The sequence below is a fragment of the Salvelinus alpinus genome, chromosome 28 (assembly GCF_045679555.1).
Source record: "Salvelinus alpinus chromosome 28, SLU_Salpinus.1, whole genome shotgun sequence".
In the NCBI taxonomy this organism is placed as follows: domain Eukaryota; kingdom Metazoa; phylum Chordata; class Actinopteri; order Salmoniformes; family Salmonidae; genus Salvelinus; species Salvelinus alpinus.
The window spans coordinates 7248670-7273539 of record NC_092113.1 but is presented as its reverse complement, the minus strand read 5'-3'; the positions used below and the strand labels follow the sequence as shown (position 1 = coordinate 7273539).

The 24870-nt window shown below is 48.9% G+C and overlaps 3 protein-coding genes across 3 annotated transcripts in view; 1 reads left to right on the top strand and 2 right to left on the bottom strand.

The window, feature by feature from the left end:
- Positions 1-2659: 2659 nt before the first annotated feature.
- Positions 2660-11842, bottom strand: LOC139557052 (tRNA (34-2'-O)-methyltransferase regulator WDR6-like). The gene is made up of 6 exons (XM_071371372.1): positions 11672-11842; positions 11088-11221; positions 4321-6970; positions 4078-4155; positions 3639-3755; positions 2660-3489 (listed from the first exon to the last, which is right to left on the bottom strand). Coding segments are annotated over exons 1-6 (3657 nt in total). The 5' UTR covers positions 11674-11842; the 3' UTR covers positions 2660-2813.
- Positions 11843-11891: 49 nt separating this feature from the next.
- LOC139557054 (uncharacterized) lies at positions 11892-14365 on the top strand. The gene is made up of 4 exons (XM_071371381.1): positions 11892-12035; positions 12418-13295; positions 13502-13563; positions 13723-14365. The coding sequence occupies exons 2-4, from the start codon at positions 12893-12895 to the stop codon at positions 14260-14262; spliced, it is 1005 nt and encodes a 334-aa protein (XP_071227482.1). The 5' UTR covers positions 11892-12035; positions 12418-12892; the 3' UTR covers positions 14263-14365.
- Positions 14366-14546: 181 nt separating this feature from the next.
- The window catches only part of LOC139557051 (cadherin EGF LAG seven-pass G-type receptor 3-like), a 46473-nt gene continuing 36149 nt past the window's right edge, over positions 14547-24870 (bottom strand). Inside the window, exons 25-35 of the mRNA XM_071371371.1 lie at positions 24211-24385; positions 23841-23953; positions 23642-23721; positions 23362-23488; positions 22980-23099; positions 22342-22433; positions 21543-21634; positions 20235-20408; positions 19798-19995; positions 17046-18003; positions 14547-16431 (exon numbers count right to left, since the gene is read on the bottom strand). Coding sequence (XP_071227472.1) covers positions 16404-16431; positions 17046-18003; positions 19798-19995; positions 20235-20408; positions 21543-21634; positions 22342-22433; positions 22980-23099; positions 23362-23488; positions 23642-23721; positions 23841-23953; positions 24211-24385 — 2157 coding nt within the window. The 3' untranslated portion in view covers positions 14547-16403. The remainder of the gene's footprint in view (positions 16432-17045; positions 18004-19797; positions 19996-20234; positions 20409-21542; positions 21635-22341; positions 22434-22979; positions 23100-23361; positions 23489-23641; positions 23722-23840; positions 23954-24210; positions 24386-24870) is intronic.

The following is a 24870-nucleotide window of genomic DNA, read 5'->3' as shown; positions in this document are numbered from 1 at the left end:
TGGACGCTCCTCTCTCTTTCGTTTCATCAACAAAAACAATAACAAAGGCGCTGAGGGCCGAACAGTGGCCCCCTTCATGGATTTCAGCTTTAAAGTACCTTTGTTTGGCACTGATATACAGTTGACAGAGGGCGAGGTTGTCTTTGAATTTGTATAGTGTACAGTTTTAGAATTGTATGTAAATGTGCCATCAAAGTATTCAAGTGTATAAAAGTGTTTTACTAAATCAAGCATAGGCGACACACTGACTGTACAAAACATTAGGAACACCTGCTTTTTCCATGACATAGACTGACCGGGTGAAATGATCCCTTATTTATGTCACTTGTTCAATCCACTTGTATTAATGTAGATGAAGGGGAGGTTGACAGGTTAAAGAAGGATTCTTAAGACAATTGAGACATGGATTGTGTGTGTGTGCCATTCAGAGGGTGAATGGGCAAGACAAAAGATTGAAGTGTCTTTGAATGGCGTATGGTATTAGGTGCCAGGCGCACCGGTTTGTGTCAAGAACTGCAAAACTGATGGGTTTTTCACACTCAACAGTTTCCCATCTGGCCAACTTGACATAACTGTGGGAAGGATTGGAGTCAACATGGGCCAGCATCCATGTGGAACGCTTTCAATACCTTGTAGAGTCCATGCCCCTGATAAATTGAGGCTGTTCTGAGGGCAAAAGGGGGTGCCACTCAGTATTAGGAAGGTGTTCCTAATGTTTTGTACACTCAGTATACAAAGGGAATCATTTTTCATGTGGATTTCCTTGCCCTAGTTCTTGCCCGCTCTTCTTGCCCTGTGTCTCTCTGTTGATATGATCAAGTGTCTGTGTGTTGACAGAGCACAGTCAGAGGAAAACAAACACTTGAGAGCCAACTGAGAGGAGACAGGAGAGGAGACAGGAGAGGAGACAGGAGAGGAGACAGGAGCAGGTCTCTTAGACCAGTTAGCATCGGACACTGGTCCAGGACCAGCGGTCAAGACAACGGAGCAGACGGACTGATAATGTTAACACTGATGTTCCAGTGTCTATATTACATGACAGCACTTTTCTTTATTGGAAAGGGAGTATGTCTGTTCACTGCATGCTGCTCCTAGGGAGCGTCTTCAAATAGATACTGGATTGGAAGTCAAAATAGCAACACAATCCAGTATCTATTTGAAGACGCTCCCTAGGGGGTCTCCTCCGTGACACCGAAACCCATAAGTGGTCGAGGAGTGTGTCAATTCGTTAGTAGGCAAAGGGAAGATGGTCCTCCCCTCTTCGATAGCCTCCTTAAGGCGAGGAGGCACAAGTGCATCCTACCGGATTACTTCACAGAAGACTTTTGAAATCTGCCACATGCCTTCAGAATCAGCTGTTGTTTTCTCGGAGGAGAAAAGCATGCAAACATAAAACATGTACATATGCTACTTGTCCCTTTATCTGTAAAATGTCTTGCATAACTAGCAACATTTATTTTTATCACTTTATACATTTCTTTTGGGATTCCACCCTGTAAACGCCATTTGCCTGATGGCACGCGATTGGAGGAGTCTAATTTCATACGAGCGCACTTTTGTCCACTTTTCCTCTCCTTGCCGCCTTTCCTCGATTACCTTTGACATTTTTCAGAAAGGAGGCCAGAGAGGACGCAGAAGTTGAGCCAATCTAATTGGGAAATTATAGAAATGATAGTTAGTTCACTGTACCTGCTGGCTTACTTCCAGAGGAGCCAATCATAGGCAACCGATCCTGTGGCATCATAGATCCTGCAGCCTGTGATTACAGAGCAGAGAGATCAGTTTATCTCCATGATAAATACACAACAACTTGGTCAACAGTGTCACCAGTTTGTAGTACTGTACCTCTCTGGTGGGTGTGGAAGGCTCCTCAACTTGGGGGTCTTTTCTCCTCCCTCGGGGGGTTCGCTGGCTCACCTCAGCCCCGTTGTCACGGGCCCGGCTACGCCGAGGCATCCCTCACGCCACTACACACACACACACAAACTCTTCCTTTCTCGTCTTTAATCTTTCGACAGACGACGCCTTCTGTTCAACTGAGCTCACAGCGAAGTTACTTCACCCTTCAGCACCGACTCCCTCCACGCATCAATAGATCCTCTCTCACGCTTCACATGTATCTTTCTCCAGGTGATTTCAGCATACTACAGTTGAATTACCAGCTATTTTGCAGAGTATTCACATATACATTTGTTTGTATACGTCATCGGTCAGAAGGCATCACCTCCCTGCTCCATCTAGCTCTTCAAATACTACTTCTCTCTCTCTCTCTCTCTCTCTCTCTCTCTCTCTCTCTCTCTCTCTCTCTCTCTCTCTCTCTCTCTCTCTCTCTCTCTCTCTCTCATCAGTGAAGTTGGCACACTGACGGATGCTGGATGAAAGGCAATCGGAGACGTGACTAAAATATTCATGCTAATCTACTGCAGTCCTGCCCCACTGTAAACCTGTGTACTGACCCCCATCCAGACCTCCCTTTCACATTACAGCGGTGGAGTACTTGCATTACCCCGCCCCCCCCCCCCCCCCCCAGCCCCCACACACACACTCAGTCAGTTGAACCCATAGTATTACTCCCACTTCACTAGCCCTGACTGCCACACAAGCAGAAGCAGTACACCACAGGCAGCCATACATCTATAAATCATTTGAGATAAATATCTTGATTTAAATTAAGTTTATTTCAAAATCCAAATGTACATTATGAAATGAAGGTGTTTGGGTTCTTTGGGTCATTTAGACGTAAACCATTTCAACTAATCTAGTTCACGGGTCCAGTTCACAACAGGTCATGTTGTCTTGTCATCCAGACAACGCTAATGTAAAGACACTTTCACACAGTCCTCCCTCCCTCCCACCCAGCTCTTTCTTCCAGTTTTACCCTCCCTGTTCCCTCCACCCTCCATGTCTGTCAAGTTCAGCAGCTGTAACCCCTGTCCACAGACAACCACCCAGCCTCTGTTCCCACATCCAGACACAGCCTCAGCCCCAATCCACACCTCCAGCCCTGCTGCGTCTGCCACATGGGAGAGGAGCGCTCCCTGTTGGCTGAGTCCAGTAGTGGCCAGCCTCCACAGACACACCCTCTGGTCAGGGGATGTGGACACTAACAGGCCTGGGCTCAGCATCCTCAGGGCGGTCAGAGGGGCAGCGTGGGCTAAAGCCACTGACCACTGAGACTGGAGCTGTAGACACACTCTGCTGCCCCCTACCGCCTCCCCCTGGTACTGCACCCGGATGAGTGCCACTGACAGCTGTCCGTCATCTCCTCCACTGGCCAATGTTATCCGGGCTTCGTCTGTATGTCCCGCCCCCAGGCCCTCCTCCCATACGGCCAGGGTGTTGACTCCACTCTGGTGGGCGGGGACTGTTAGACAGGGGCTGGTTGGGGCTAGGGCCGCAGTAGGGGGCTTGTCTTCTGAGTTGGCCACGGTGCTCATATCCCACACTGCTATCCTTCCATCTGTGGCTGCGCTGAAGAGGAACACACGTCTGAGGGAGACAGAGAGGTGAGAGAACGTTAGGCTGATGTTATTAAGAGGAGGTCAAAATGATGATGAGGGAAAATGTGGGTTATTCAGAACATGAATTGCATCTTGTGTTGTGTTGTCATGGAGCCGTCAGCCCCCCCAGTGCCTCACCGATTGCCCTGTCCATCCTCCAGGCTGCAGGTGGCGATGCTGAGTACACATCTCTCGTGGTGGAAACTCTCCCACAGGAGCTCAAATTTCCCCCTCAACTCACTGACTGAGAAGAGCCTGAGAGAGAGAGAGAGAGAGAGAGAGAGAGAGAGAGAGAGAGAGAGAGAGAGAGAGAGAGAGAGAGAGAGAGACGAGAGAGAGAGAGAGAGAGAGAGAGAGACGAGAGAGAGAGAGAGAGAGAGAGAGAGAGAGAGAGAGAGAGAGAGAGAGAGAGAGAGAGAGAGAGAGAGAGAGAGAGAGAGAGAGAGAGAGAGAGAGAGAGAGAGGGAAAGACAAGACATATTTTAGGAAAGGGGTCAAATAAAAACACCAGGTCATAATCTTTTGTGTACCTCATGAATTTGACTGGTAGAATAATGATAGTGTATTACACGCTTACCTCACAGCTCCATCACTGCAGGCCAACGCCAGGAGGACCGACTCTGTCCCATCATCCACCACGGCAATGGACATGTACCTGAAAACACAAACAGATTAAAACATCAGATTGTGCTTGTGAGAGAATGGGCAGCTGCAAGACAGTATCTGTGTGTTGGTGTGTTCTGGTAGAAAGTAAAGGGATGTCTTTGTATGATTTAATTGAATGAAAGCGAGCATTTATATAAAGTACAAGTTCAAACACCTGGTTTCTGCGTCCATTTTCACAGTCTTGTGTCGGTTCCGCATTCTCTCCCACTGATCGTCCAATCGGTGGCTGGCCACCTGTATCACCTGACAGGAGGGCAAGCCTAACTGTCCATTTCCTCCAATCAGTAGCCGGTAGCACTGCATCTGTGCCCGCCCACCTGCAGATACCAGCAGTGCAGAGAGGGACTGTGCTGCTGTCTGTTCATCTGTCCCTCTGTCCAAACGTTTGACTGCTGTCAGAGTCCGAACATTCGAGATGTGGTCGGTGATGACCGACAGCACTCTGACCGCGCCCGTCTGCGGTCGGACCGCCAGGACGGTCAAGCTGGTGTCCTCTCCTCCGGTCACCAGCACCTCCCAGCGGCCCTCTCCAGCCTCCCCCACTACCCCCAAGCGACACACACAGCCCACTCCCCTGCCGTGCAGCCCCTGTCTCAGGTCCAGGCTCCCTGCCCGGCTGGGTGCTTCCCCAGAGGGTTCAGAGGCCAGGACCACCCCCTGCTTGATGAACACCAGGGCCCCCTGGCCCATAGAGAGGCCGTCCTGGTGGGGGCAGTAGCTCCAGGACCGATGGCCTCCTCCACAGGGCACTGACAGCAGCCTCTCCTGCCTCACGGGGTCCCACACCACAAAGTGGACCGAGTGGAAGCCCACGATCACAAAGCGGGCCTCTTTCCCACTCCCTTCTGGTTCCTGGGCCCTCTGCTCCTCTTCAGAGTCCTGGGGTTCCAGAAGCAGAACTCTCTCCAGCCACTCCATCCCCCTGCAGGCCCGCTGGACCCTCAGAACCTCCAGTCCCTCTGGTCCAACCCGGAGGACCCTCACACAGCCATCTCTCCCCGCACTGTACAGCAGCCCCCGGTGCTCCGACACCCACGTCACCCCCTGCTTTCCGTGCACCCCGAACAGAGAGCTCACAGGCTGGAGGGTCAGCCCTGCCCTGCTGGCCTCTCTCTCCTCATCCTCCTCTCCGACTATCACGTCGCCCTTTTCATCATGGCTTTCAACCAGCCCATTATGTGCATCTCTTCCCATCTCTTCATCCTCATGCTCTTCTCCAGCTCCCCTCTTCTTCTCTTGATGGTGTTCACTCTCTTCAAACAGCAGCAGCGATCCTCTCCTGTCTCCACATACCCACAGTGCCCCCTGTGGGCGGTTGAGGTAAACTACAGCAGTGAGCCAGCGTTTGGCACAGGGAGGCAGAAGGAGAGGACAGAGTGGTTCCACCCTGAGAGCCAGTCCAGTGTCTCTCATCTCTACCTCCACCTGCCAACGATGGACCAGGCCCTCTGCTCCGGATGCCAGCAGGTACCCCCCTCGACCCTGGCCCTTCACCCACAGCACACTGTGGACTTTCCCTGGCCCTGCCCTCAGCAACACCCCCGCGCCAGGCTGCGACAGGGGGAAGACCTGCACCCCTCCACTGAGGCTGCCTAAAGCACACAGCCCCTCCCTGGATGCAGCAGCCCCCCAACCCCTCACCCTTAGCACCTCCATCACACAGTAGGACTGGAACTCAGGACCCCCCTCCCATAGGAGACCCCACCGCCCCCCCTCATAGAGGTAGACCTCCCCATGGTCTGTGTTCACCACCACCCTGCCCTGGATCCAGTGCCCGTCCCCCACCACACCCACCACCTTGGGGACGCCTCGGCCCTGGAAGCCCAGGTCCACCAGGCTCTCCGCCTCCCCCTGCCCTCCCTCGGCATCCCCCTTCTCCTCCTCACCCCCCACCCGCCACAGGCGGATCCCCCCATCTGCCCCTCCGGTGGCCACCCACCTGCCCTGGCCGTCCCCTCCCTCACTGACTGCCAGCGCCCTCACCCCCCCGGACCGGTGGCCTTTCAGTGTCCGAGCCACCCTCCCCCCACCTCCCCAGTCCCACAGCAGACAGGCCCCGTCCTCCCCAGCGCTGTACACCCGTCCAGGGGACAGCTTGACGGAAAATACCCTGGCTTGGTGTCCATACAACACCCGCAGACACGTCGGGCTGGGGTCTCCACACCCTCCTCCAGCCCCCCCCAGGTCCCCCACCCCCCAGACCCTCACACTGCGGTCGTCCGAGGCGGACGCCAGCCAGCCAGTCTCCCGGCGGTAACAGAGGCTAAAGATGACGCCACTGTGACCTGGCAGACGCCTCTCCACTGGGGCCTTCCCGTCCGGCTGTGCCCCTCCTGGCCTCCAGAGCACCAGCTGGTTGAACACGGTCCCCCCAACCAGGACAGAGTCTTCCCAGTTCCCACCCAGGAGCAGGGCGGAGTACAGCAAACACCCCTCCTGGCAAGAGCAGAGGGCCAGGACGCAGCTCTCAACAGGATCCAGCAACAGAGCAGCGTTGTGGGCCAGAGCCACGCCGAGGAGTGGACCTTTCTCTCCAGAGACCCAGCTGACGTCCAGGGCCCAGTCCGGCAGCTCCATGAGGGGGCCCAGCGGCTCTAGCCTCTGCCCTCCAGCACTCAGCCTCAGCAAGCGCACAGCCTTCCCTCCAAACACTACCACCTCATCGTCTGGGTCACTGGTCCGTCTGACTCCCGTCTGTGGTTTGGGACGAATCCCATGGATGCGGTAGTTGAGGAGCACGCTCAGTGAGGTGGAGGCTTTGGTCTGAGATTGGAGGCGGTACACTGTCAGGATCGGACCCTCACCTGTATGGACGCATGCACATGTCAAATATCTAATCACACTTAATGACAGAGCATAGGAAGAGAGGAAGGATACAATTTATAAGTATTTGGAACATGGCCCAGATCAGATTGATCATGCAAGGGTTTTTAATGTCACATGCACAAATACAGTGAAATGCCTTTCTTGCTAACTCAAAACCCAACAATGCCATAATCAATAACAATGTAATACTAGAAAAAACAGATGAGAAATATGAAGAACACAATAAGTAAGTAACATACTATATACAGGGTCAGTTCAATACCATACTATATACAGGGTCGGTTCAATAACATACTATATACAGGGTCAGTTCAATACCATACTATATACAGGGTCAGTTCAATACCATACTATATACAGGGTCAGTTCAATACCATACTATATACAGGGTCTGTTCAATACCATACTATATACAGAATCAGTTCAATACCATACTATATACAGGGTCAGTTCCAATACCATACTATATACAGGGTCAGTTCAATACCATACTATATACAGAATCAGTTCAATACCATACTATATACAGGGTCAGTTCCAATACCATACTATATACAGGGTCAGTTCAATACCATACTATATACAGGGTCAGTTCAATACCATACTATATACAGGGTCAGTTCAATACCATACTATATACAGGGTCAGTTCAATACCATACTATATACAGGGTCAGTTCAATACCATACTATATACAGAATCAGTTCAATACCATACTATATACAGGGTCAGTTCCAATACCATACTATATACAGGGTCAGGTCAATACCATACTATATACAGGGTCAGTTCAATACCATACTATATACAGGGTCAGTTCAATACCATACTATATACAGGGTCAGTTCCAATACCATACTATATACAGGGTCAGTTCAATACCATACTATATACAGAATCAGTTCAATACCATACTATTTACAGGGTCAGTTCAATACCATACTATATACAGGGTCAGTTCAATACCATACTATATACAGGGTCAGTTCAATACCATACTATATACAGGGTCAGTTCAATACCATACTATATACAGGGTCAGTTCAATACCATACTATATACAGGGTCAGTTCAATACCATACTATATACAGGGTCAGTTCCAATACCATACTATATACAGGGTCAGTTCAATACCATACTATATACAGGGTCAGTTCAATACCATACTATATACAGGGTCAGTTCAATACCATACTATATACAGGGTCAGTTCAATACCATACTATATACAGGGCCAGTTCAATACCATACTATATACAGGGTCAGTTCCAATACTATATTTACAATGTGCAGGGCTACTGGAGTGATGGAGGTAGATATGTATAGGGGTAAGCATACTAAATACAGGGTCAGTTCCAATACCATATTTACAATGTGCAGGGACGCTGGAGTGATGGAGGTAGATATGTACAGGGGTAAGGTGACAGGGATACTGGAGTGATGGAGGTAGATATGTACAGGGGTAGGGGGACTAGGCAACGGGATAGAAGATAAACAGAGTAGCAGCAGCTTGTATGTGAGTGGGTGTGTAAAGTCAGTATAAATGTATGTGCATATTATGTGCGATTGAGCAGATGGAGTGAGTGTGTGTGAGTGAGTGTGTAGAGTCAGTATAAATGTATGTGCATATTATGTGTGCTTGAGCAGATGGAGTGAGTGTGTAGGGCCCTGTGAGTCTGCGTAAAGACAGTGCAAAAATATAAATAAAAGGTCAACAAAGATGTAAGGTTAACTCATATAGTCTGTGAGGCTATTTTGTTAGATTTTTATCAGTTTTATTGCTTGTGGATAGAAGCTGTTCAAGAGCCTGTTGGTGCCAGACTTGATGCACCGGTACCGCTTGCCATGCGGAAGCAAAGAGAATAGTCTATGGCTTGGGTGGTTGTAGTCTTTAATGATTTTCCGGACCTTTCTACCACACCGCTTGACATAGATATCCTGGATGGTAGGGTGCTCGGCCCAAGTGATGTACTGGGCTGTCCACACCAACCTCTGTAGCGCCATGCAATCGAAGATGGAGCCATTGCCATACCAGGCAATGATGTAGCCAGTCAAGATGCTCTCAATGGTACAGCTGTAGAACCTTTTGAGGATCTGAGGACCCATGCCGAATCTTTTCAGTCTCCTGAGGGGGAATAGGTTTTGTCGTGCTCTCTTCACGACTGTCTTGGAGTGCTTGGACCATGTTCTTTATTGGTGATGTGGAAGCTCTCAACCTGCTCCACTGCAGCCCCGTCGATGAGAATGGGGGTGTGCTCGGTCCTCTTTTTCCTGTAGTCCACAATCATCTCCTTTGTCTTGATCACGTTGAGGGAGAGGTTGTTGTCCTGGCACCACACGGCCAGGTCTCTGACCTCCTCCCTATAGGCTCTCTCGTCGTTGTCGGTGATCAGGCCTACCGTTATCACTAAACATGATGATGGTGTTGGAGTCGTGCGTGGCCATACAGTTGTGGGCGAACAGGGAGTACAGGAGGGGACTAAGCACACACCCCTGTGGGGCCCCTGTGTGGAGGGTCAGCGTGGCGGAGGTGAAGTTGCCTATCCTCACCACCTGGGGTCGGCCCGTCAGGAATTCCAGGATCCAGTTGCAGAGGGAGGTGTTCAGACCCAGAGTCCTAAGCTTGGTGACGAGCTTGGAGGGGACAAAGTGTGTTGAATGCTGAGCTGTAGTCAACGAACAGCATTCTCACATAGGTATTCCTCTTATCTAGGTGGATGAAGGCACTGTGGAGAGCAATTGAGATAGCATCATCTATGGTATGCAAATTGGAGTGGGTCTAGAGTGTCTGGGATGTTGGAGTTAATGTGTGCCATAACCAGCCTCTCAACGCACTTCATGATTACAGATGTGAGTGCTACAGGGCGGTAGTCATTGTGGCATGAAGCCTTAAGAGTTCTTGGGGAAAGGAATGATGGTAGTCATCTTAAAACATTTGGGTATTACAGACTGGGACAAGGAGAGGTTGAAAATGACTGTGAATATGCCTTCCAGCTTTGACAAGTGTGAACGCTGCGTGTAACACATCCGGTGTCAGGATAAATAAAATGCAAGGTCTGCTAACTTTCTTTAATTATGTTTAATTACCGCAAACAATGAATGGCAAATGCAATTTTCGTATATACGGGTTCGCTGTTTCACCGCGCAGGATGAACAGAGAACTGTGGAATGTACTCAAATAGTAGTTTTTATACTATGACAATTTTATTCTCAACGTGTCCAGTTGGCCTATCACAGTAGAGGCTGGGCGTGGTTTAGACTTTGCCCCCCTTTGCTGGCCCTTTGTCCACATCTGGTTGCTGGGTAGATTAGCTCCGTCTTGGGTCTGTCGATTCTACACTAAAACAGTTCCTAATATGGTATTGTCCAGTATTCTAAACTCTTGGTTGGTCTAGAGAGCTGCACCCCTCCCCTCTCCAGACTGTCCACAGCTTTTATGGCCTGTGTTGGTCATTCCTTACACCTACACACACTATACAGAGGGGGTTGTGCGTGCATGTGTGTAACAAAACAATATTCCTCTTCAACCAATATGCTAACAGGCTATTATGCATAAACATAAATCCTAACACAAGGCAGTTTGGACGGTCTTGTATTGTCTAGCCAGGGATTGGCTAATAAATCACTGGCTAGTTTGACAAATGCTAGCTGTTCCAGCTAGGAGAAAGCCAACTTTCAACTACATTCAGCCACAAGGCAATGTTTTTCTTGAACGCATGGTCAGGGTTCCGGAACATAATTACAAATTATTTGTAGACTGCAAATTGACCACAAGAAGCCCAAACAGATATAATATTTGACTAAAACATAATCATTTCAAACCTTGCTTACACATGTATATGATCAGATAAATCTCTTTATTATGTGTGGAAATACTTTGGAACAGATGCCAAAATGAAAATCACATGGAGATGATTTGCTGGCCACGGACATTTATAAGATGTACTTTTCTTCCAAATCGAGAATAAAGAAAGTATCACCAAGAACAGGTTGGTTGAAAAATGGGTGCAGGCGCTTTCCATTAGCCAAGCTGTAACGCTGTATGAGCCATGGCATATCAGTTATAACTACGTAACTAGCCAGGGATCCCCTACCTGTCAGCAGGTACTCCTCCCTTAGGAACTCCAGAGCGGTGACAGGGACTACCAGGGCTGCCGTCTCAATTGCCATCATCACTGACATTGACACACTCCCTGCGGAAAGCCTCTCATCAACAGCACCCGATAACCTGGCACACATACAGAAACATTAACATTAGCTAGTAATCTTGTCATCCTCCCCCAAAATCATTTTGCATAGTGAGATGACGTCAACCTGGCAGCTAGCTATGTGTGTGCGCTTGATAATTTGGGGCTTTAGCTGGTATTCACTCTCTTATTATTTATTCTCTTATGAATGAGAATCGGGAAAATATGAGTTTGCCATTGCCAATCATAGCTATCTAATTTACAATAACTTCTGATTTCTTGTCAACACCAAGGCAGGAAAATACAATATAGCTGACAACATGCTAATAACTTTTTATTACACTAGGTAGCTAACTACTTAAGGTAGTCACGCAGATGAAAGGGGGTTAGCTAGCTAGCTAACGTTAGCTAGTTATAACAATATTTGACTTTGGTAATTAGCTAGTCATGTCAGGGCTACTGTCTTGGAAATAACATGGCTAGTTACTTACATATCTATCTAGATGCCAGGAAACTATTTTCATTTCTTGACAAAAAAAGTATTCATTGTCCTTTGAAACACATTTCGTGAATTTGTTATGTTCTCTCTGAAGAACTAACGTTAGCTAGCTACCCATGCGTTTCTTCCGCACGCATCCAATCAAATGTGGCTACACTGACATAATGCATCGCACTTTGCAATAAAGCGGACAGCCATTGGTTAAAAAAGAGTCGAAAGTGCCATTTACGTAAGATACGCAGGTTTGTTGTTTAAATTTCGTATCCGGCCGCCAAACATGAGGGGGTGGTGGTGGCAGGGACAACAAAGTGTTTGTCCACGATAATTCGCCGCTCTTATTGGCTGTCTGGTTGCATGTGAGTAATAATAACAAATCATATGTTTATTTGTTTTAATTTACAAATAAAATGTACATCCAAATAAGCGCATGTATATGGGGAATTCTAGGTGTATTAGCTTGGCTAGCATTATTACTGTCATCTTGCTAGCCTGCTATGTAGCATTCGATGTAAAGGCTGTTCAATTCCGTCCCGAAACGCTATGGTTGTTTGTACCTGGTAGTTAGTTTCACTCACCTGATGTCCCAGGTCTGAATTAGTCCCTTTTATTAAAAGGAGAGGATGAACATTCGGTATCCCTTGGGAATGATGGCACGTGTTCTTAAAAATCTCAACCTTGCTGCAAAGTGTTCATATCAATCTGAATGTCATTCTGATGTTGTCTTCTATCCTGACACAGAGACTAAGAATCATCACAGATTGGACCACAGCTCCATAAAACACGGTTCATTGTGTAATTTGACTTGACAGTGGACACCCACGTTTTTCTGTAGCTAAACACTGCATAACAGCTGGTTATCCCAGTAAAGATGATGCCCTACTGTGGATTACAGTACCATTCATGACAATGACACACCCATCAAGTAAATGCACGCACCAAGCAGTTCTTCCACATGATCTCTGACAGGACATCAAGTTGGACTAAACCTCACAACCAACGCTCACTGAAAACACCCTAGTTTCAAAATCAACTCGATGCTCATGGAAAGAACAACCACACAAAGACTTAAAACCTAAATCAACCTCATACAGCATGTTGGTTGGAAGAGAATGCCCCCATTTGGCCTACTGCGGCCCCGTAATCCCTATCGCACACGAACCCGAGCAGGAATAGAACCCTCACCTCCACCCAATTGCCTTGGCAACCAACGACCATGTCGTACCGCACGCCCAATTTCACCATGCAGCAGAAGCTCTACTTCCTGCAGAGGATCCAGGGGGTGGTGCACACAGTCCAGGACTTCAGGAAGGACACCAACACTACTGTGCACCGCAACGCTGTGTGGGCCGAGGTGGTGGAAGCCTTCAATGCTGCCTTCCCCGACCGGCCACCGAGCTCGGTGGGCACCATGAAGACCCTGTGGAAGAGGCTGAAGGTGGAGAGCCGCCAGGCGCTGCACCGGCGCCAGGAGCAGGTGGTCGCCGGCATGCCTGTCACGGCCCTGACCGAGGTTCAGCGGGAGATTACGGCCATGGTACCCAACCTCATCTCCAACCAGGACGACATGGACGGAGAGGTGGGCTACACCGGCCTCAGGCCTGGCTCCCCCACAGCAGGTAATACCACACTACTCTCAGGACTGCCACTGCCGCTAAGATGAGCTCATCTATATTGAGTTCACGCATTTATCAAATGTGCATTCTTTAGATGATAGGCTGATGTGATGTCAACCAATTTGCTCACACAAGTATGTATGGTGCTAGGGGAGACGGTTCCAATCTCTGTCTCGCTGTCTGTCTGTCTGTCTCTCTGTGTGATCTAGTGACATGTACTGCAGCGACCAGTGGGAGTGACCAGGACGATGCTGATAACAGTCACAATGAGGTAACGTGTCACAGCTAGAGCACATCTCCATAGACAATCCTCTAGTGTATGATGATCTTTACATAGGAACATGTCAATACAGTTCAATAGCAACTGAAAGAGCTTATATTATAAGAGGACACAGTGCAGTTGAAATCTAACCCAGTTTGTCTTCCCCAGGAGAGTGAGAGTAAAGACCAGGTAGCCATGAGCATCGGCATCGCCTCCTTCACAGCACTAGCAGGAAGTGACGGACCCCTGCGGATCCCCTTCTCCACCAGCCAGCCCAACGCCTCCACTCTCACCCACAGTGAAACCTCCTGGTCTGGGACGTCCCTGTCCTTCCTCCCTCCGCCCATCCCATCTGCCTCATCCTCCAGCCTGCTCACCTCTTGCCCCGTGAACTTTGACCTGCCCTACATCCCCCGGGCCGCCCCGCAACCCCTCACCTCTCTGGCAGCAGCGCGGGGGTCTGAGGACCCACGCTACGGCCCGCGCATGCTGGAACTGTCGGAGCTGGAACATGAGCAGAGGATGAGAGTCCTACAGATGGAACAGAAGGTTTTAGAAGACAAGAGGAAGGCGGTGAGGCAGAAAGAGAAAGCCTACAGGCTAAAAAAGAGATACTACCAGGCTAAGCTGAAGAAGATGGGGGAAGAGGTACGATCGTGCTCGAGTAGCGAGGACACTGAGGGCGATGATCACGATCAAATCATTTGACGGTTATTTTGTTGTTGCGTTTATGTTTTTATTAAGATGATTTTTAAAGTTTCTGACAGTTTCAGGTATTTGTGAAAACCTTAGTAAAATCTTTGTTTTGGTATTCCTTTTCATTGCTGGTCTAGATCTGTAGGAGTTTTAATGGTCTGGTAGAGATCTCTGAATGTGAAAAGAGACCTGATAGAGAGGAGACCCTCTGGAAACAAACTGTCAAAACTAGTGTGCTAAAACTGTTGTTTTCACCAGGGAATGTCACTCACAGAAAAGAGGACTCAAACAACATCTTGTTAGGAATATTTCTTATTTTTATGTTGGTAACCGAGGAGCAGCTGTTTCAAATTCCCCCCATGCCGACGGGATAGCATATACCCCAGAATAAGCACACAAACTGACAGTCCCCCGTTCCTCTCTCCCTCCCTCCATCATTACACTTCAATGACTTCCCTCTTCTCTCTCACACTTCCTTTTCTCTCAATGCAGTTTGTCACAGTGGGAGTCAGCTCATACGAAACATTACATGTTAAAAAAAAATTAAAAAAAAAAAAAAAAAACTACATTTCAACAAATACCGCTTGCATACTCTCTTTTATAAATAACATACTCTCACACAAAATGACAAAGTAATAAATAATATAAATCTTATGTCTGTACAAGTTAAAGGTACTGCAATAATAAATCATATAGAAAAGAACTGACCAGTGGCAAAAGAACTGGAGCAGTTGAATATAGCTAAGGATGGATATCGGGGACCCTGGGGAGATTTTTGGCAATAATACTGTCACATTTATATTAACTTACCACAACCCAAAGACATAAAAAGATTAAAGCAGGTCGTTGGAAAGAGATTTGCAGACCGCCGGTGTGGGAGACGAGTCGTTTTCTTTCTACAACCTGTCTTCGTCCTTCTAATGAGTAATAGTCCCTCGGTTCCTTCTGTCTTTTTCACTCGTATTTCTTTTTGACCCACTTTTTTTCCTGTTCCACGCGCCTGTTAAGTATCGTGTTATTACATGTGCAATGTGTTCTCCTGTTATGGTCCCGGGAACAACTGGTGCACAGGTGACGCACTCCTCTTCCTCTGATCTGCCTTTTAATCTCCGAGCCAATATGTAACACCACTTTAGGACTTTTCGTGGTCACCTAAACGTGTTCTCTCTCTCTTTACCTCTCATACCCCTGTAACCCGGTACACGTGACCATTTTCCCAACAGAGGGTTTTGTACACTAAAATGGACCAAATATCAGGCAGAGAAACTATTAGATATGAAACGGTACTGGTGTTTTGTTTTCTGATATATAGTAGCACAGAGAGAGATGTATGATGCTGCAGAATAGACGGCTGACATTCAAATGCAGTGGGTCTTTCCTTGGATTAACAGGAGCACTTCCATCCAAACAGTAACCTGACCAACTGAAGAATGAGATAATCAAGCCTCTCAAATATCAAAGTATGTTCGCGTTCTTTCTTGTTCACAATCATTTGTTCTGTCAGATCCCGCTTCCATAGAATTCGTTCCTGTTTACAATCACCCGCCCCCCAACACCTTCCTCGTCCTATCATGTCTCAGGTCTCACAGTCTCATCCAATCAACACTAACCGACCCCTGTCCCTAGTTTTATACATATAGCTGACGTGTTTGAGGAAACGTTTCAGGATAACGGTATTTTGATTCAAGGGCTTTTGCCCCTAGCGACAGATTCCATTCACACCTCGTTCACAACCGCACATGGGCGCAATCTTCAAAAACGTCCGTGGTTTTTTTCTTCGTCTGATGAAAAAGATACAAAATGTATAAAAATGTTATGTACAGGTTCATCTTTTTCTTAGCGGTTCAATTCCGATCCTTGTGTTCATGACTAAATCTGAGGATCGAAGTTCATTAAACATTAGTAGCTAAGGTAGGTAGCCAGCCATCCATCGTATAGCCCTCCTCCCCATACTTGGTGCTGATTGTAACAGAAAATAGTCAACAGAACGAACCAAGCACCTCCAAACTCATCTCACATCTCACTGTCTGCCTTTCTTCAACACTTAGATCCTCCAGTATCCCAGGGTGCTCCTTGACCTCTCCCCGGCCCCCACACAGTCCTTGGTATCCCCAATACAAAACATAATGCATTGTGGGATATGGAGGGTGTCATCAAGACTGTCCTTCACTTCTGTTGACTCTGTGAAGAGAAAAGAGAGCCCACAATCAGTGGCAAGCCAAAATAGCATAGCTGAGGAATGATACATACACTGAGTGTGCGAAACATTAAGAACACTTTCCTAATATTGAATTGCACCCCCCACCCCAGCCTCAATTCGTCGAGGCATTCTACAGGGGTACTGGCCCATGTTAACTCCAATGCTTCCTACAGCTGTATCAAGTTGGTTGGATGTCTTTTGGGTGGTGGACCTACTACCATACCCTGTTCAAAGGCATTTCATATTTTGTCTTGCCCATTCACCCTCTGAATGGCACACATACACAATCCATGTCTTAAACCTGTCTTCTCCCCTTTATCTACAATGATTGAAGTGGATTTAACAAGTGCCATCAATAAGGGATCATAGCTTTCACCTGTAATCACCTGGTCAGTCTATGTCATGGAAAGAGCAGGTGTTCATAATGTTTTGTACACTCAGTGTGCATCTCCTGACATGCAGGCTATTACACGTTTATAATCCAAATCATCACATCTTTGATAGGAACCAAAAAGATGGATGTGTGAGGATAGAGAAAGAGAGCAGAGCAGGAGTGTGAAGAGGAGAGGAAGCTGAGTGAGAGTGCAGGACTTACTCAGAGTCTGGGGAGACCTCAGAGATGCTGTGGGAGGTGGCGGAGTGGGGCGGGGAGGGGGAGGGTCCTTGTGCAGAGGAGGGGGCTGGGGGGGTGAGCACGGAGGAACTGAAAGAGGCCAAGATGGAGGACAGGATGTCCAGGTGCTCGCTGGACGGGTGGCGGCTGGGTGGGGCGCCGGGGGCAGGGAGGGGGTACCTACACAGGGGGGCAGAGTCCAGCCGGCCGCGGCGGGGTAGGGGGGGCTCCTGGGGTTCCTCGCTGATGGGGGCCGGAGGGGAGGAGGGCGGGGGCTGGTCAGGGTGTGAGTGCTGGCGGGGGGGCAGGGTGCGAAGCCACTCCCTGCAGGGCTGGGACTGGGTCACCCCGCCGCCCCCGTTGGCCTCCAGCTGTTCACGGGAGCGGCTGCTCATCAGCGCTCCTCCTAGGTGTTCGCGGGAGGAGGCCTGGCGCCGCGTCAGGGTGTTGAGCTGGGAGCGCGACCCTCCCAGACCGGGCTCCACACCCCCATTCCCACTCAAGTCCTCCCGGGAGGCGTGGGCGCTGTGCTGCTGGACATCCAGCCTGTCTCTGGAGCTGCTCAGGTTCTCCCTGGAGGCTCTGTCTAGGCCTGGCTCACGGCGGCGGGGCAGCAGGTCCAGGTTGTCCCGGGGGCCCTGGCGGTCCAGACGGTTCTGGGATCCTCCTCCAGCCTGGCGGCCGAGGGGGTCTCTGGAGAGCTGGCGGCGTGCCAGAGAGTCCAGATGCTCCCTGGAGGAGTAGCGGGAGGCGGGCTGGGACAAGGAGCCCGTACCAGACAGGGAGCCTGTCCCAGAGTACATGCGGCCGTAGGAGGCTGCCGGGACACCCCTGTGGCCCAGGGTGGAGGTGCGGTACCAGGAGAGTTCGCTGGGGACCTGGCCCATGGCGGAGAGACCCTGCAGGGCCGGGGGACAGTCAATGCGGTTCTTCAAGATGCCTGAGTCAGCAGGGAGAGATTAGAAAAAGGAAGGGTCAATATGTATTTTGGGTGTTTTGAGTTTACATGAATCTGTATGGTAATAATAAATCTAATCAAATTGTATTAGTCACATGCGCAGAATACAACAGTGAAATGCTTACTTACGAGGCTCTAACCAACAATGCAGTTTAAATAAATACATATAAGAATAAGAGATAAAAGTAACAAGTAATTAAAGAGCAACAGTGAAATAACAACAGCGGGACTATATACAGGGGGATACCGGTACAGAGTCAATGTGCGGAAGCACCGGTTATTTGAGGTGGTATGTACACATAGGTAGAGTTATTAAAGTGACTATGCATAGATAACAGACAGTAGCAGTGGTGTAAAGGGGGGAATAGGGAGGGGGGGGGGGGCCTTCCTCTGACACCGCCTGGTATAGAGGTCCTGGATGGCAGGAAGCTTGGCCCCAGTGATGTACTCGGCCGTTCACACTACCACCTGTAGTGCCTTGCGGTCGGAGGCCGAGCAGTTGCCATACCAGGAAGTGACCATCAAACAGGCAAAGCGCCAATACAGGGCTAAGATTGAATCGTCCTACACCGACTCAGACGCTCGTCTTACGTGGCAGGGCTTGCAAACTATTACAGACTACAAAAAGAAGCACAGCTGCGAGCTGCCCAGTGACACGAGTCTACCAAACAAGCCTACCAAACTTATTTGCTCGCTTCGAGGCAAGCAACACTGAGGCATGCATGAGAGCATCAGCTGTTCCGGACGACTGTATGATCACGCTCTACTTAGCTGAAGTGAGTAAGACCTTTAAACAGGTCAACATTCATAGGCCGCGGGGCCAGACGGATTACCAGGACGTGTGCTCCGGGCATGTGCTGACCAACTGGCAGGTGTCTTCACTGACATTTTCAACATGTCCCTGATTGAGTAATACCAACATGTTTCAAGCAGACCACCATAGTCCCTGTGCCCAAGAACACTAAGGCAACCTGCCTAAATGACTACAGACCCGTAGCACTAAATTACTACAGACCTGTAGCACGGTCGGAGGCAGAGCAGTTGCCATACCAGGCAGTGATGCAACCAGTCCGGATGCTCTCGATGGTGCAGCTGTAGAACCTTTTGAGGATCTGAGGACCCATGCCAAATCTTTTCAGGCTCCCGAGGGGGAATAGGTTTTGTCGTGCTCTCTTCACGACTGTCTTGGTGTGCTGAGACCATGTTAGTTTGTTGGTGATGTGGACACCAAGGAACTTGAAGCTCTCAACCTGCTCCACTGCAGCACCGTCGATGAGAATGGGGGCGTGCTCGGTCCTCTTTTTCCTGTAGTCCACAATCATCTCCTTTGTCTTGATCACGTTGAGGGAGAGGTTGTTATCCTGGCACCACACGGCCAGGTCTCTGAGCTCCTCCCTACAGGCTGTCTCATCGTTGTCGGTGATCAGGCCTACCACTGTTGTGTCATCGGCAAATTTAATGGGGGTGTTGGAGTCGTGCCTGGCCATGCAATGCAGTCATGAGTGAACAGGGAGTACAGGAGGGGACTGAGCACGCACCCCTGAGGGGATCGTGCATTGAAGATCAGCGTGGCGGATGTGTTGTTACCTACCCTCACCACCTGGGGAACAGCCCGTCAGGAAGTCCAGGAGGTAATTAACAGAATACAAAGGTTACTGGGGCAAGGTTACTGAGTTTGTGACCCGTTCTGTGGTAGTCGGGCTGTGTGTGTGTATGTGTGTGTATGTGTGTGTGTATGTGCATGCGTGTGCCTGCATGCGCGTGTGTGTGTCGCACCCTTCCGGTGGCGGTTGGACTGTCCTGTCAGGCCGTTCTCGTCCCCGCTGGTCAGTGCCGCCTCAGGCTGGTTGTTGTTGGTGGCGTCCTTGCTATAGTCAGCCCCTAGGCGGCGCTCTGAGCCCCACTTCTGCAGGGAGTGGACCTCACTCTCCTCCAGCGCTGGCCAATAGGAGAGCAGATCATTGCCATCCAGATCTAACACACAAATATGGACAATCACCATTGGCCAACAATTCCAAATACAGAGGGTTTTTGTAGAAGTCATACTTCTAACTGCATAATGATTTTTATTGGTTTATGGATCTCTGTGTCTGACATTTTCAGTGTGTTTGCATATTGGTAATGCATTTATTGGTATCACATACTTATATACATACATAACCTAAAAATTGTTTTGATTTGTGAATCTATTTCCATTGTGTGTGTCTGTGTACCTTTGGTCCCGTTGTGGGCGGGCTCTGTGAGAAGCCGCTCACTGTGATTGGTGCGTTTGAAGCGTCGCTGGATGCGTCCACGGAGACGAACGTTGTCCTCACTCTCGGAGGAGGGGATGGAGAGACTACGTTCCTCTTCTAAAGAGAGATCCGAGTCTGAGTCCGAGTCCTCACCTGAGAAGAGAGAGACAGAGAGACACACAGAGAGAGAGAGAGACAGAGAGAGAGAGAGAGAGAGAGACACAGAGAGACAAAGAGAGAGAGAGAGACACAGAGAGAGACAGACAGAGAGAGAGAGAGAGACACAGAGAGACAAAGAGAGAGAGGTTATAGAACCAGTTATAGTGTCAGTTACTATTAAAAGCAAAAAGAGGTGATGCACATTTGTTATCCTTTTACTTGTATTGTATACGAGTGTTTATGAATGTGTTTATTTGTGTTACAATGCCACACTCCTAGAGTCCTGTGCACGTGCGTGTGTGTGTGTGTTAGGGCTGCACAATTAATCAAATTCGCATCGAAATCGCAATATTGACATGTGCAATATCCATATCGCAAGAGATCCATATCGCATGAGATATTTTAAAAGGCCCCTCAGCCGCGTGTTTTTATGGTTTGCGCCGCTTGTCGTCTCTTTCCCTCTCTCTCCTCTTGCGGCTGTGACGTCACACACCAAGCCCCGCCCCCTGCCACTCAAGCAGCACAGTTCCTCCTCCATGCTGTTAGATCCACTATACGTTGTTCTGTTAAGTCAGATGCAGTCAACAGATTGTTCCAAACAAGAACCATGCTGCTTTCCACTTTGCTTCTCAATATGAATCGTTGTATTTTTATGATTTCAACAGTTTTATTTGGTAAAAAATCTTTTGGGAATTGCAACCAGCTTGACACAATAAGTTTTGCCCATATCGTGCACCCCTAGTGTGTGTCTCTGTGTGTCTCTGTGTGTGTGTCTGTGTCTCTGTGTGTGTGTGTGTGTGTCTCTGTGTCTCTGTGTGTGTGTGTCTGTGTGTGTGTGTGTGTGTGTGTGTGTGTGTGTGTGTGTGTGTGTGTGTGTGTGTGTGTGTGTGTGTGTGTGTGTGTGTGTGTGTGTGTGTCTCTGTGTGTGTCTGTGTGTGTGTCTCTGTGTCTCTGTGTGTGTGTGTGTGTGTGTGTGTGTGTGTCTCTGTGTGTGTCTGTGTGTGTGTCTCTGTGTGTGTCTCTGTGTCTCTGTGTGTGTCTGTGTGTGTGTCTCTGTGTCTCTGTGTGTGTCTGTGTGTGTCTCTCTGTGTGTGTCTCTGTGTCTCTGTGTGTGTGTGTGGGGGGTACCTCCGTCTCTATGGAACATAGCCACATCCAGGTCTGTAGCTCCAGTATGTCCCAGATTGTGTTCCAAGGTCTGGCGGGCCAGCAGGTTCTCTCTGTGGGGGGACCGGAGGTGTTAACCAAAGTATTTACATATTCCATCACACACACTGAGACTACCGACCACTACATTAGGCAGGCTCCATCAGCCTTATCTACGTTACTAATCTATACCTTTATCAAAGTTCAGATACAAGTCAATATACAGTGTATTTGGAAAGTGTTCAGACCCCTTGACTTTTTCCACATTTTGTTACATTACAGCCTTATTCTAAAATTGATTAAATAATTGTTCCCCCCTCATCAATCTACACAATGAAAAAGCAAACACAGGTTTTTAGAATTTTTTGCAAATTGATGAAAAAATCTAAACAGAAATATCACATTTCAGACTTTTTACTCAGTACTTTGTTGAAGCACCTTTGGCAGCGAATTACAGCCTCGAGACTTCTTAGGTATGATTCTACAAGCTTGGCACACCTGTATTTGGAGAGTTTCTCCCATTCTTCTCAAGGGGTCTGAATACTTTCCGAATGCAATGTAGGTCTACACATTATACACAGTACACACACCATGGAAGTCTGCAGTACATGCACACATTGGGCCAGTTGCCCAGACACAGATTGACCTTACTATAGGACTTCAAAAGCATGGTCAATCGAGAATCTCCACTGAAATAGCTTTTATGTCCAGGACTAAGCTTGATCCGTGTCTGGGAAACCTACATGTTTCAGACCCTGTGTATCTCAGACGGCCTACTGACCGAGCACTGCTGACGGAGGAGATAGTAGAGGCTCCCAGGGTGATGCGGTGCAGTCCGCTCTGCTCCAGCAACGACGCATTGTTATAGGGGTTCTGGATACACACACACACACACACACACACACGTGTTCAAAAATACATTCAGGAGCACACGTCGACATTCTACGTCAAACCGTGCTAGTCGACTCCGAATGGATGACAGAAAACACAGCGACAATCATTCCCCAGATGAGTCAGTGGGACAAATCTTAAGAAGGTAGGCTAAGCACAGTGCATTGTGGAATCTGGGTCAAGTGAACAGCCCAGAGGGGGAAATGTTAAGGGAAGGCCAGGGTGTGCTGATGTGGATTGTGGGGTGATGTGTGTGGTTGAATAGAGCCAGATGATGTACAGTGTAGGATGGTAAGGAAGATGGGTTCCTTCCTGGTGCAGCGGGCGGTCTTTTGGCAAAGGCTCTTATCCAGAGTGACTTACAGGAGCAATTAGGGTTAAGTGCCTTGCTCAATGGCACGTCGACAGATGTATCACCTAGTCGGCTCGGGGATTCGAACCACTGACCTTTCGGTTACTGGCCCAAAGCTCTAAACCGCTAGGCTACCTGCCGTGTGTGTGTGGTGGAGGGGAGGGGGCCATGCTCACAGGGTTTTGTGGGGCTCTGGGCGCGTCCTCATTGGGGCTCTTCCTACCCAGACACGACAAATTCCAGACCTCCTGCACCTCGGCGTTCAGCACCGTGAACACCAGGAACACAGCAAGACCCTGGGCAGAGGGAACGAGGGGAACACACACATTAACACACATTAACACAGATTAACACACATTAACACGCATTAACACACATTAACACGCATTAACACGCATTAACACACACTAACTCCAAAACACACCACCAAGTACTCAGCAAGACCAAAAAGCAACTCACACACTCTAATTGGGCACACACACACACACACACACACACACACACACACACACACACACACACACACACACACACACACACACTAGACAGGTTCAGTACCTGCATTAAGCATAGTATAACGAAGACATAATGGAATGCCAGAATACTGTTGTTGACAGCCATCAGCCCAAAGAACCAGGTAGAGGTGGCCAGGAGCAGCAGGAGGATGGCACTGCGTATAGTGGCACTGGAGGAAGAGGACACAGAGAGGTTTAAAAAAACAAAGAGGCTTTCATGGCTGAATTTGAAAGGTCTATTACTGCAATAGAATTGTATATTCCTCATCATCAGCAGAGCCTGGCCTATTATGTCATCGGTCCAACCTCTCTGGGTCACTCACATGACAGGTAGTTTCTTGGTCTCTTTCTGGGAGGGGTTGCAGGACATGCGCGCCACAATCAGAAACATCCCACCGTTTATCTGGAACAAAGAGACAGCAATGAGGCAGACCTACGTGGGACCAGAGGCTGCGGAGGTGCAGAGGCCAACACAGTGAACCGGCACTGTGGTGCTGACGTAGAATGAGAGTGAGACAATACCAGGAGCACGATGGCGATGGGTCCAGCGAAGCTCCAGATGAGTTTGTCGTAGATGGAGATCCAGCAAAAGTCTGGGTTCCCATAGCCCTCAGGGTCCAGCCCTACCGCCAAACCTGAACACAGAGAGAGCAAGATGAGGCAGCGCTGTGTGTGTGTGTGTGGGTGGGTGTGTGTGTGTGTGTGTGTGTGTCTGTGTGTGTTTTTAAGAATCAGTTAAATCCATTCTGAAACAGGTCTATGCAACTGTCATATCTAGCTTGTCATCCTAAGACGTGAGTCTGCATGCGTGTGTGTGTGCGTGCGAGCGTGTGCGTGCGTGTGTGTGCGTGCGTGCATGTGTGTGTCTGTGTGCGCGCGCGTGTGTGTGTACCTGTGATGATGGCAGGCACACCCCACCCGATGGCATAGTAGAACCTCATGGCTCCGTAGTTGATGTTGCGAGCCTCTGTCTGCACGCGGTAGACATGGAGCCCTTCCACAAACAGCCAGGCAAACGTGGCCATGAAGAAATAGTGCAGCAGGATAGCCACCACCGTACACAGGAACTAAGAGAGAGGAGCAGGAGAGAGAACAGTCAGCGTTATGTGTAGAGATACATGCGTGCATGTAACAAACCTTCAGAAGTATTGCAATGGGTGTGCTAGCTGAGGTCAGCGCCAACTTGCCAAGAAGGTGTTCTATCGGGTCGTTTGCCAAACTCTGTTTAAGGCCTTTGGCTTTCAGACTTGTTAGAACATGTACAATACTCTATCTGGTGTTATACTGTAAGCATCAGAGTGCAAATCTCTAATGAGCATCAAGTCACAGAGAAAGAAGCAGAGACAGAAGCAGAGAAAGAAGCAGAGAAAGAAGCAGAGAAAGAGGCAGAGAAAGAAGCAGAGCAAGAGCCAGAGAAAGAAGCAGAGAAAGAAGCAGAGAAAGAAGCAGAGAAATAAGCAGAGCAAGAGCCAGAGAAAGAAGCAGAGAAAGAAGCAGAGCAAGAGGCAGAGAAAGAAGCAGAGCAAGAGGCAGAGAAAGAAACAGAGAAAGA

What these genes read in the sequence shown, in the direction of transcription:
- LOC139557052 (XM_071371372.1), bottom strand. An exon ending in AAAATGGACGCAGAAACCAG is followed by an intron (nt 4,156 to 4,320) that starts GTGTTTGAACTT and finishes TTGTGTTTTCAG; the next exon opens with GTACATGTCCATTGCCGTGG. An exon ending in TGCAGTGATGGAGCTGTGAG is followed by an intron (nt 3,756 to 4,077) that starts GTAAGCGTGTAA and finishes TCTCTCTCTCAG; the next exon opens with GCTCTTCTCAGTCAGTGAGT.
- LOC139557054 (XM_071371381.1), top strand. Translation starts at nt 12,893, where the DNA reads ATGTCGTACCGCACGCCCAATTTCACCATGCAGCAGAAGCTCTACTTC. An exon ending in GCCTGGCTCCCCCACAGCAG is followed by an intron (nt 13,296 to 13,501) that starts GTAATACCACAC and finishes TGTGTGATCTAG; the next exon opens with TGACATGTACTGCAGCGACC. An exon ending in CTGATAACAGTCACAATGAG is followed by an intron (nt 13,564 to 13,722) that starts GTAACGTGTCAC and finishes TGTCTTCCCCAG; the next exon opens with GAGAGTGAGAGTAAAGACCA.